The 12,647-nt window shown below is 43.6% G+C and overlaps 2 protein-coding genes across 2 annotated transcripts in view; one reads left to right on the forward strand and one right to left on the reverse strand.

The window, feature by feature from the left end:
- Positions 1–12,647, forward strand: part of LOC135495357 (aquaporin-4-like) — a 38,290-nt gene that overhangs the window by 23,490 nt on the left and 2,153 nt on the right. The window lies entirely within an intron of this gene.
- Positions 571–3,868, reverse strand: LOC135495358 (uncharacterized). Its single transcript, XM_064783869.1, has 4 exons — positions 3,284–3,868; positions 2,490–2,587; positions 1,986–2,156; positions 571–1,424 (listed from the first exon to the last, which is right to left on the reverse strand). The coding sequence occupies exons 1-4, from the start codon at positions 3,556–3,558 to the stop codon at positions 1,135–1,137; spliced, it is 834 nt and encodes a 277-aa protein (XP_064639939.1). The 5' UTR covers positions 3,559–3,868; the 3' UTR covers positions 571–1,134.

The following is a 12,647-nucleotide window of genomic DNA, read 5'->3' on the forward strand; positions in this document are numbered from 1 at the left end:
AATGCATTGGCTCCTGGCTGGCGCCTGCTCAAATACAAAAGCACACTTAGTAGTTTTCATCTCTCATGAGGATAGTAACTTCCGTCCAATTTAAGCTTGTGTGTCTTCGAATCCCGGTAAATGAGCAACCATGTGAGCCAGCCTCCTCATCCATCGTGCCTCGTTAGGCTGGGTTCTCGGTCCATTACCACCTCATTATCCCAATGCATACCACCTAGTAACATTGGGTGCCGAGTTCAGCCACGGATCTATAGCACTCTAGCTGTAGATCCGTGGTTCAGCGAATCGTTTGTGTGTGAAGATTGGTGCGAAAAAAGGGATGTCCGATAATGTTGGTATCATAATATATCAATGATATGCACAATTTCCCAGCCTCGCAAATGGTAACCGTTGCTTTGTGATTGACTCGCACAGTTTACTTTGTACTTTTAATCTACGGAGCAAATATAGCTGGTCCTCTCATTGGCAGATTGTAGTAGGCCTATGCAATGCCAAATCCATCATGTCATGACATGATCCTGGCTCCACACACAGACAGAGACGCACTTTGATCTAACAACCTCAAATCAATTTTGTTTTTATTCAAATTCCTTTTTTTATTTGTTAGAAAATTGACAAAAACTTTATCTTTGACAATTGCTCCTATAGGCTATACAGGTTGAAGGATATAGGCCTACCGAATGCGATTCTATTGTCGAACGATCGTTTGTAGCAGCGCTACGATTTCTATTTTTCAGAAAGCTCTTGATCAACCCTTGGTGATGGCAATTGCATCCTTTATCAGAGGTAAAGCACTGTCGAGGGCAATTTTAATTTCTCTGGCCAGAGGAGAGTGATATCACCCGATAGCGCACTTCCGCACTTCCGTTCTCCTCTGGAAGTGTTGCAAATAGATCCACAGCAATAATTATACTGAAATCATTGGTGATACGACCACTTCATGTCAAACTGCGCAAAAGTGTTTATTAACCAGAAAGCAACTAAATTAGATGATTATCCCGCTATTAACTGTTGAAGGATTTATGTAATGATGATTGTCTCTAGCATACAGGGAATGGGTCAACTGGTACTGCTGCATTATAAACCAAATGTCATTTCACAACGTTGTCTAGCAACTTCACTGCTTACTCCTTCCTATGCATCGGGTGTATCCTCCTCTTGATCAGACGCAGGGGTGTCTTCATTAGACGCAGGGTTGGCCTCGGCCTCATTAGGCACGACTATAGCCTCATTAGACGCACTGGTAACCTCAATAGACGCAGAGGTGTCCTCATCGGATGTAGTTGGGTGGCACTTTAGGTGGTAAAGGAAGGCATAATCCATAAGATTTGGATCCGGTCCTGCCTCGCAGAAGCACGGCGTGCCGTTCAATTCGACTGTGGCTCCTGGTTGAATGAGTGTATTATTACCTGGAAACGTGCAACCTGAAGCGAAAATATGTAATGTGTGGGGTCGTGTCCAAAATAATACATTAGAAAATTTAAGAAACAGGGAGAAATTCGTTAGACGCCCTTCACCTTCCAAAATTCTGACCTTACATTTATGCAGGTTTTCGGACGATAAAGTTTAGTCGAGTATCGTTGTGATATGGCCACAACGGAGAAACCAAATCAGTGTTTGTTAGTTACTGATCTAAGCGGTTTGTACACCTGTAGCTGATGGATACTTTCAATGTTATATAACTTGTAATCCACTTCCTCAAAGATGGAGCGAATCATTGGTTAGACAATGATACCAGTAAGAGACCAACTCAGAAAACACATGCCAATGATACAACAAAAACGGTCAAAATCACATGAGTTCTGGGCAGGCAGACAAAATTTGTCTGTCACTCTTCTCTCTTCTGGTAATCACTGGTCGACCACGGGCTACACGTTCATTCATCGTCAGGGGTGCTATACTTTAATGACGTTGTACACCGCGCCAAAGGCGCTGCCGAAAGTACGACTCACTATACAGAGTGGATTCCCCTCGTCATCACTTACCGTTGGGACGACAATGTCTGCTCGGTGGCCACTCTCTGGCACCAGGGGGTGGAACAGGCGGGGAGTGATATATCGAACCTGGTCTCACGCATTCACACATTTGCGTGTCGTTCTGTTCGGGCCACAGTGGCGATCCGATCACCTTTATGGTGCCGTCCTCTGCGATACAGGCTAAAATGAGATCGCAAGTAAATTATCATGACGTCTTCTCACAGACTAACAAAGTTCTCTGAAGAGAACGAGAGAGAACGAAAACTTCTTTGGTAACCGTGCCTCATACAGCTGAAGTCTTCAAAAACGAATTTAAACTCTCTTTTGATCTAAAAAACCTGCAGAGATGTGTATCCATCAAGAAGTTTGACCACGATACATGTATCTTTTGTATTTCTTCACTGAAACCCTTTCCTAAAGAAGCAACAACTTTGAACCTGAATGACTGTACTGCGTCACCCAGGAGGGCATTTGACTGAGGTGACATTGGTCTGTTACATGAAAAATACCTACTGTCAGAACAGATAGGATTGGTGTAGCAATTTTCCTCAACCTCAGTCATGTTACATCCTCCGTAGCCCCTCACACTCTGAGGGGTCATCATGATGCAACTGAAATGTCAAGGACAGAGAAGATTTTGAACATTTTTAAGTCATCCATCTCGATCTGAGCTACCAGCTTTACTGTAACGAACTACCAGGGATCCAAACAAAATGTTTTTATAGGGGGTTAGTTATACATTGTACATTCCTTAAAACATGACGGTATTCTTATAGTAACGAAAAAAAGAATCAAAGAATACCGAAATGAAGACGATACTTCCTGGGCCTGTCTTCGTCATTTTTTCATCCAGGATGTGAAAGAACAAACTTTTGAACGATTGACACTAAGAAGCATCCTGTCTTATTAGTGGATTCTTCCTAAACCGGTTCTTTGTGACGCGTCTCACTGACGATGAGATGGGTGAACAGGGCAAACACGACACGTTCCTCGATCAGAGATGTCAGTAAATGACTTAAACTCTATCCCTTGTGATTCAGTAAAGCAGCTTCGATGAGAGAATGGTTGAATTATGTCGCAGTCTGTACACCTTTACTCGACCAGGGAAGCTTTGAACATCGCTCATAAACTGAAAGAAACCACATGGTTATCCGTAATTTCGGGATACCTTTTGTCCTACTTTACCCTTTAGCCAATCATGAAAGGGCAAAATTGGCACAAAGCCGATTTCTTAGCTGGTGAAACGTTTACCAAAACCCCGCAAATATCTCATCACGTGTATAAAGTCGGCCTTACCGAGTACTCACTTTGATTCAGTCCCACCATTGGGCTCTGGCGGTTCTCCACTCCCTTCGCCTGCCTCTGTGCTGGGGTCCGAGGAAATGGCGTACAGCGGCTGCTCTTTTTCCGGCCCGGGTAGTACATTCACCTCCAAATGAATAATGTGAGGCCTTTGAGATCCATCATCTTCGATATTAACCTTAATGGGCTTCTCAATAGGACTTCCACAAGCAGCATCAAGAACTAGCCCGAAGAAGAAAACAGCAAGAAGCCAAAGAGACCCGAATCTAGTATTCGCCATCTTGAATCTGAAAAACTTCTGATAACTATTTGCACTTTCCTCTGTTCGCTGTAATTCGGGTCAAACGAATTGTAATAAGTATTTCTCGAACCGATATTTAGGTGACCGAATTAACTCCACCGTGAGGAATCTATACTGGAAATTTGCCTACCCTTTACCAATAGGTTGTGATTTGGAATTCTTCAGTGTACGCAGTAACATATTCCCCTTTGACAACACGTCGAATGATTCTGTATGTAAACTATACGAGTATTTGGGATGGAAAATGTTATGAAGTGGATCCGGATACACCGTAATTTAGGTCAGGCTTTCAGAATACTTAGTCATGTTAATCAGAAGTTTGTAAATAACTGGGTCTTTTTTAATAAACTAGCGATGAAATTGCCACGATAAGTCATGCAAGTCATACACTCCTTCAACTTTGTTATACACGAAATCGTAAACAATCTGGCTGAGATATGCTTGGAGTATCTTTCTTGAGAAAGCTAGCACTTCTTCTTGGTTTATCTGAAGTTTCTGTGAAAACGCCTCTGTGCGCGCCGGTCACCGTCATTTCAACAGTTGACGAAGTAATCTTCTTGAACTGGCATCCCAGCATCCTCGTATGCCAGGGACTTGCATATTCCGCTTCTCGCGTAGGTGTGGGAGAGCCCTGAATGTTAGGATGGCATCCAAGCATTTTGAATCATCCACCCAGCACACGCGAGTTACCTCCAACAACGGACCAAAATGAGGCAGGTGAAGATAATTCATACACTGAGTGAGAGACACCACATTTGACCGTACAGTTAGTTCCAGCACGTCATAACAACGACAAAAAATAGCCGTGTACCATCCTATCGATTCCTGACCAGCAGCTTTAGTAATGTTCCATATCGAGCGCTGTCTATAGTTCTTTTCCGCCTCGATACATCTTTGAGAAGATTGCGTGTCCGTTCCTGAGCAAGAGCAAATCGTGAAACGTAATAAAAACTTTACCACGGGCTGTAAACATTGACCAACCAACATGGTCGTCGGTAATCTGATTTTGTATCGTTTTTCCTTCTTATTGGCAAAACAGGTGCATGTGGGACCAGTATTATGACACGGTGGTTTTCAATCATTCTCCACAATAACCATGGCGAACATTCTGGCAAAAAATCAGAATGGCAAAATCTGATATTGAAAGTTTTTCACTCATGTCCTTTTGGTTCTTTTTCACCTGTGGTCAACGAAACATGGCTAACTATATACGGCTTCGCGACAAGCAGTCTCAGGGCACGGCAAACATTTACATCAACCAAAACGCGCACATCACTATTTTCCTTCTTCACGAGTAACTATCAGCAAAAAGATATCTGTGATTACCAGGTGCATGTATAGGTCATCGGTGAAAGCATATAGATATGATTGTGTGGAGGAGTGTTTAGGTATCTTTCCATGTTCCATGTGCAACTGTACAAAAATGCACAAAAATGAGGTAAAGTTCATCACCATGACGATTTGCCCCATTTCTCGCATGCAGTTAAAGGAATCCCAATACGGGACTATTGTCTCTAAATAAAGCCCGCTCGCACCTAGGACTAAATTCGCATTGGTCTATTGTTTTATCCACTGGTTTTCAGGTCAAATCCTGATAATGCCGACCCCAACGAAACACCTTTCAGGCTGGTGGATAGGTCTAAAACCAGCATAGGTATCAGTCTTTACCGCACGCCACATAAACTGCCTAACGTCTTCTTTCCCCAACCAAATCAAAGTAAATTGAGCTATAACTGGGCTTCCATTACCGTCTTCTTCTGAAGACAAAGGATGTTTGAGGCACGTTTTGTTCGATGATAAACACAGGAACACATAACCATTACTGAGCGGTGAAATCTTATAGTCTGACTACGAATGAGACTTATTTGGCGGTGCCTCAGGGTAATACTTCTAACTGGGTAATTGCTGCTGGAGCAACCAGCACTGAACAAGGAGTGACTTTGTGCCCCAGTGACGGAGGTATAGATATAGAGCTACATGTAACTTCATTTAAATTCAAGCAAAAAGGGACACCTGTGAAGAGAAACAAATAAGATGGACGATTTCAGACATGATCTCGGCGCGCATGTGTTACAGCGTCCAGAAACACTGTATAATTATACACTTGAACTCTTCACTCTATCCATCTTATCCTATAGTTGTAAATTACAACGGCGTTACATGGTAGCAGAGCGCGCGGCGTAACATGGTAGCAGAGCGCGCGGCGTTACATGGTAGCAAAGCGCGCAGCGTTACACATGTTATGTTATGTGGGCTGTCCCCAGACTCGTCCTCACTTTGGAATTGATGTCAGAATACCTTAACACACGAAATTCTAGGAACTCTAACGCGATGGACGTCCTATTTCCATACTAATCCTTTCGTAACCTTGAGGCAAAGGTCAACTCATTCTGTAGATTCAGGAAAACTGGCACCACAATTTTATGACTTGAAGTTCTCATTTGGGAAGCCCTTCGAAAAACGAGGGTCTGTGTGTAGAAGCCCAGATGTGCGCAAACTGTGAAACTAGAATATTGTCTATTCTACGTTTACATACACCCTGAGAAGCATTGATTTGATATCGCTTCCTTTTCCCCCCAGCATTGCTAACAGGCGAGTTGCGCTCACCACAAACGGAACCAATCCGGTTTTCCCGGATATTGCTCCTGCCTGTATCAGCAAGATACCTCAATCCCACCTCCGGCTATTTCTGGTTATGAATGGCGGACCTTGGTCACGACAGTCATGTAGCAATGTCGTCTGAGGAACATTAAAATCGATGAGAGTAGACACCACGTTACTTATTTCTCAAAAAACAACATTAATATTAACAGTCAGTGATGCAACGCGGGTAGTGCTAGTGGCTTCGATGTCCTTATAGCACCTACAGATAGACATATATCAAATTCGCCTGAACTTTCTCGACTCGACAGCTGCTTCAAATCAGAAACAAATGATGCCCTGTAACCTCAGCTTTATGCCTATGCGACTATATTTTTCTTCCTCATTTCCTTCTCCCAACAAAAATGTCACTCGAGTCTCCACCTCTGTCAATGCCCGATACATGTTTTCTACACCACCGCACGAAATTTCATTTCTTCTCATTTATCCGGGAAATCTAATTCCTTGTTCGCTGCAAAACCAATCATTGACATAAAAGAGAAGAGATCACCTCATTATGATGTCATTAGGTTGGATCATGTTTGCTTAATATGATTACTCTGGGGACTAATCCTTTCGTAACCTTGAGGGCAAAGGTCAACTCATTCTGTAGATTTTCGGGGCGGGGGATTTCGGTTCATGAATATGATTTGAATGAGCACGAAAGCTTCACCGTGTCCAGTTGCACAGTGTTCGATCAAAAACAAAATTATTTTTTCGCATGCGATATCGCTTATGCATACCTAATTTTGGTGTCGTATTCGCAATAAGTGAATCATCTTGCATCGTGCTGCAATATGAGAACGTATCTCCTACTTTGACGCAATGTCAAGGGTGCCTTTTTGACAACTAGTCAAATTACCGTGACACGAACGAAGTCTGACATCATTACACCCTTGGTAGCAGCAGTCGGAGCAGCAGAAGCTGCAGAACTCGTTAAATATGATAAATCGGTACTAACAGCTCCTTTAATAGGGCTTATAGGGCTAATTTGGAATGGAAGATGCATATCAACTCATTCCACTGTGGATGGGGCTGCACTGGTTCCCTTATAGCTCGCCAGGGTAACTATTGTTAACATGGTGAGTTGTTGGTGGAGTCCGAGCATCCTGCCACGAGTCCCCCAAAACCGTAAACACCATATGACCCGGCTGTCATTGGCTGGCCCTAATAGGGCCTATATATAAACCAGACCACAGGGGTCCATCTCAGAGAGAGCGAGGGAAGGAGAGAGAGGGGGAGAAACACCTAAATCACTTAAGAAGACCTCCCGAGTCAATTGTATTCCACCAAATAAAGAAGAAGGGGTAAGTCCAAAACTCGAATTACTATCTTCTGTGTTATTGACGATCTTATTACTAACTTATATTAGGGAAAGGATCTCTGGAGACAGTCGGTCGAACATCTGACCTCTGGGAGGCCGTGGATAATTTCCCCCTTCAACACTGACGACTGGGGGCGGTTCCCGCTCAGTACGTTACATGGTAGCAGAGCGTAGTTCCATAAATAAATCATATGACAACTTTGAACATTAACGTGCGTGGATTGGCTTCAGCTGATCAGGTGACAAGCCTTATTCCAAAGCGAGGTTCCTATGATCATGTCAGATCAGGTGGGCCGCCTCTGCGGAGTGACCAGTGTCAATGGAGCTGATTGGATACTTCAAATATCCATCTCGCGCAGGTCAAGAAAATACTTGGCCCAAATCTGTTTTTGATATGATTATGAAACTCTCGTGTCCAAGAAGATCTGTTTATCTCCAGTTTAGGATGGCAATCTATGTATGATTGACTAGAAATTGGCGAAAATTGCCGAGCAGGAAATGAATTGCAACCTGAATTTAGTTAGTGGTGTTTTTTTCTCCGGAATATTGGGAATCTTTTTATCGTAAAAGTGTTGATAAAACATATCACCAGTCGTCTGATGGCTTTAAATGATTAATACCCTTAGCCGTGAAGAAACAGTTACAAGTTTTAAGAAAATTGGATTGTGTAATATGGCGGCCTCCATTGGCAATGTCGTCTTTCCGTGAAATAAGATTTTTACGCAGGGCAACCACGGCGTAACATGTTCAGCTCAGGAATGGATAATCAGGGTCGCGGTTTCTCTCTTTTAATAGTGGCAGACAGAAAAATTGTTCTTCAAAGTAGATTCTATCTCATCCTCCCAACGATACCGGTGCCAAATATTCTCACGAAAAATTCATCTTTGGTAACTGGGATTATTAATCTTATTTTTATCAGTCTGCTGGTTGGAGGAAAGACAAAGGCAGTTTTTGATTGGGTGAAAGCAAACTTGTTGTGGATGTATCTTATCAAAGGTGGTAAGTGTTTTATTGGCGAAATCCAGTAATTAGATGAGCTATCGCGAATCTCAACCATCCTTTGGCAGGAACGTTGGGTCTAACATACAGGTGGTTTCCAGTTAAATAATGTGCGTTTTGGGATTTGATAGGTTGACTGATTGACTTTAAAACATGTTTCTCATATTGTGTGTATTGTTCCATTACATGTACACTGCGTGATGGGAGATACACCTATTAGCCACTTGCCACATGATCTGGCAAACTGTTTGAGATGGGCCTATTTACAGAAAGAAGATTCCGTGATTGAAGATACATTTACGTAGTCTGAAGTGTGTACTAACGCGCCAAGTTCTTTGGTAAGCAACACGTGTATGAGACGTGAAGTTTACTTTACCCTTCCATGAGTGCCCTTGACCTTCCCTCAGCCTCTGCAACCCGGGTGATATTCGCCTCATCAATAAATGACAATTTAAATCCAGTAACCCACAAAATCTGGCCACGGGTGACAACCAAAACATAAACCAATCCCCTCCATCGCATCAGCGATGATAAAACCCTATAATCCCTGCCCTTAGTGACACGCCTAATACAGTTTTGGTCCATGATTCAATTTCAATTTACCATGCGCCAAATCCATCCCAACCAGATTAGCGAGCGCTGGCGTGTCGTGCCGCCATAATGGCACATGTTTACGGGCTATCAAATTACTTACTTTGCTAAATTAAATAAAGTGTCCGATATGTTGTCATGTTAGCAGGTGCATCGATCTATCGTGCAAACACACGAAGAATTTGTGTTCTCGATGCCGAATTCATACTCCGAAGTGCGACCGTTGGCGGTTTTCCGTGCGCTGACGAAGCGCGCCAGTCTGTTACTGTCCATTTGTCACTTCCGGTTTGTCAGCGTCTTTTCACCAGAGACAACCAGATACAATGAGGCTGTTTTCCATCCTGACATGGATTTTTTGCAAAGGCAGGACCTACCACAGATCCTGATGAAGAAGCGTCTCATTGCCACCTGGTCGGTGACCAACACAAATGAGTGAAGTCTTTCAGCAAAGTGTCCTCATAGATCGTAAAGGTCTCTACAATGTAGATGTCTTTCCGCAGGTGCGGCTGGCCGGTAAATTAATGACTCAAGAAAGGAATGTCTCATCGCTTTACAGTGACTTCTCTCTTGCTTACCAGCGATGATATGCCCAGCTTACGCTCATCAGAAGTCTGTCCTACCCTGGCCCAAATGCTGCTTTAGCAAGAGTAATCAACTTTGACATTCTCGTTCGGTCGTCCCCATCGATCATAGCTGCTATGCCTTTTGGCAGGTGCGGCTGACCGTAGGGATATTCATATTGGTGGCTCAAGAAACGGATGTCTCATCGCTCGGCAGTGATTGCTGATGACAACACACTAGGGAGCTTACCAGTCGTTGTAATGCATCCACATTTATGTTTGAGCGTCTTGAGCATGAAACACCTAAAGGAGGCAATGCCGCCTTCGTGCATATAGTAGGAGAATGACTCCCAAGTCACAATGATTCAGCGTCACTCTGAGGATAGAAGTCAGTTTGACTTCCATGTTGCATTAGATTGTAGACCCAAACGGTTGACCTATCGCCACGTGCACCTGAACAATTATGAATACATGGTGCAATGTAGCTCATTCCTTTAGCTAGTCATCAATTACTCTATTCGGCAGTAACTGAGATAAATTTCTTGGTCTACAGCATTCATTCAATCGTGGCCTGTTCATGGTTATCAGTTAGCAGTTATCCAGTAACTAACACTACCAAAATATCTGTGAGAAGTAAACGCTGGCCCCAGAAGCAGCCTCGATGGCTGTATTTCTCGTTTGGGCAACGACTGATGGGGTGGATCAGTGAGGTACCAGAAACAGTTGATAATGATAAATGAGCTCGCAAGTCAGACTAAACAGTAAGCCACATCGTGAACAAGCCTCATTAGCCCTTATCTCTGACACCCACGTGCCTTCTTATGGTCTAAATGATTGCTAAGTGATCTTTGTAAACCATCGGTTTGGGCATTATTTTGTACCGTGACGGATGTTGGGACTAAGTGAGTCCTAGACCAGTCTTCATCAATCATAGGCTTAGAGGTACTTAGAAAGGCACCCGTAAGGCGTTCCCAGCAGTAATAATCACAAAGACACGCATGAGGAGTCGAGTTTACCCTGGGTAAAGATGAGGTTACCCTTGGTAAACATAATGGGTTTACCATGGGTAAACAGGAGGATTTATTCAGGGTGGTCATGATTTAGTTTACACATGATCAACCAGGAGTTTAACTTTGATGACGAGAGCGTGCTCAATCCTCGCGGGACCTCCTATCCTATTAGTTCTAATGAGGCCTGGGACGTGCATCCGCCCATGTGCGTGACACATGGGTAGTTGTAAAACAAGAAACACAGAAACGAAACAGAAACACAGAAACACAGAAACGAAACGCAGAAACCAGTCTTGTGGCGAATTCTGGTCTGCAGACTCCATCTTGTTTCCATGGTTGTGGCCGCGAACGCGGGTGTAACTAAAACTGGTATTCAGTCGGAATGGAAGGAGGAATGCTCATTTCCCAATACCCCTTTTAGCCTCATCAACGTGTGCGCAGATTGGCAGCATCCGGCCTTGATCGTGCCAATACACTACATGTATGTACTACACGGCGTAAATAGAAAATAGTCCTTCGAATAGCGAGTCCTGTTCTTTTGTACATTCCATGGCCTGTGCACGACACTAGGCTGAACTTCCCTACTGCAACCTCATTAACATAAACAGATATTTAAAGGGACTATTTAAAGGCAGCAGCTGGGCAGGCAAGATTGAGTTACTCCAAGTCCAAGTCTAGTGCCCGCCCCCCCCCCCCCCCCCACACTATACTCTATTCTAGTCGCCAAAATTGGTCTCTCACGTCTCACATAACGTCGAAATGATTCACCCATGTACTGGTACCGTACCTTGCATTTAGTGCTGCATCAGACGGGATTTGTAGGATGATCCTGGTACTTCATGTAAATTGAACACTACAAGGCAAGATGTTGCACTGCACCTTCATTTAAAATAACATGCTGTAGGAATCGAATCGAACCTACCAAAGTACTACACCACCACCTCAAAAGACTTCACCCATATCGTGCCGCCCCCCCCCCCCCCCAAGTTGCTCCATGTATCCCCTCAACAACTCTATTGCATTCCGGCTGGCCGCAACCCACCAACCTCAGATTTTACTTTTAAACGACAATAACAACGGATTGGGCAAGGAAAGTATCGGTGTGCCGCTTGATTCCAACTTTTATGAAAACCCGTTTGATTTTCGTTTCTGCGTTTCGTTTCTGCGTTTCTGTGTTTCTGTTTCGTTTCTGTGTTTCTTGTTTTACAACTACCCGTGACACATCTACAGACATGAGTCTTTTCCGAGACATGGAAGAAGTGATTGCGCTGGTACCAGGAGACAAATGTTTTTCTTAAAATTTCAAAATAATCCAAGTAAGGAACAGGATAGGTTCGGCTATGAAGTAAGAATGTTTATCGCCATACATTATGCTGTTATTATTCTCATCAGCATGGGGAACAACTGCTAAGACTGAGCTTCGCCATGTAGATTGACGCCGCACTCAGCAGTCATATGAAGATGTGCTCAGATTGGATTTTGAAACTTTCTTAGACTTTTGCTTCAAACGACTGAATTGCTGCTCCTTTTCCTGCCTGTGGTGATGACCTGCCTCTCCAGGCTAACACCGATGTCACATTACTTGCAATTCTAAACGACGACTGGGCCGTAAGACCGGCCCAGAGCGTGGCCTTCCCGACGCTCCAATAACCATCGCCAAGAGAGATGTCTAACTTTTGACAGTTACTGAGTTCAATAAACGTTAATTTTACGGTCTTGGAATCGGCTTGTCGGTAAAATAAGATGTGGGATTCGGATCCCTGTTGGGTACCTTTGATGGAGGATGATAGACGCTCATATTGACAGAGTTTCTAATGAGTTGGACAGTGAGATATTGATATGTCATTGATGAATACTCGCATCGATATCGACAAAGCTAGCCTGAGGATACTGTAGAAACTACTCTGCGCAGTCTGTATAATGCAGGGCAAGGCCAAAGCGAAC

This window comes from Lineus longissimus, chromosome 11 (genome assembly GCF_910592395.1).
Source record: "Lineus longissimus chromosome 11, tnLinLong1.2, whole genome shotgun sequence".
NCBI classification, from domain to species: domain Eukaryota; kingdom Metazoa; phylum Nemertea; class Pilidiophora; order Heteronemertea; family Lineidae; genus Lineus; species Lineus longissimus.

Excerpts from the sequence above, each read along its gene's own strand:
- LOC135495358 (XM_064783869.1), bottom strand. The coding sequence starts at position 3,558 with ATGGCGAATACTAGATTCGGGTCTCTTTGGCTTCTTGCTGTTTTCTTC. Across the intron at positions 2,588-3,283 it reads AATGGTGGGACTGAATCAAA|TTGCATCATGATGACCCCTC; the intron begins GTGAGTACTCGG and ends TTGACATTTCAG. Across the intron at positions 1,425-1,985 it reads CAGACATTGTCGTCCCAACG|GTTGCACGTTTCCAGGTAAT; the intron begins GTAAGTGATGAC and ends TTTTCGCTTCAG.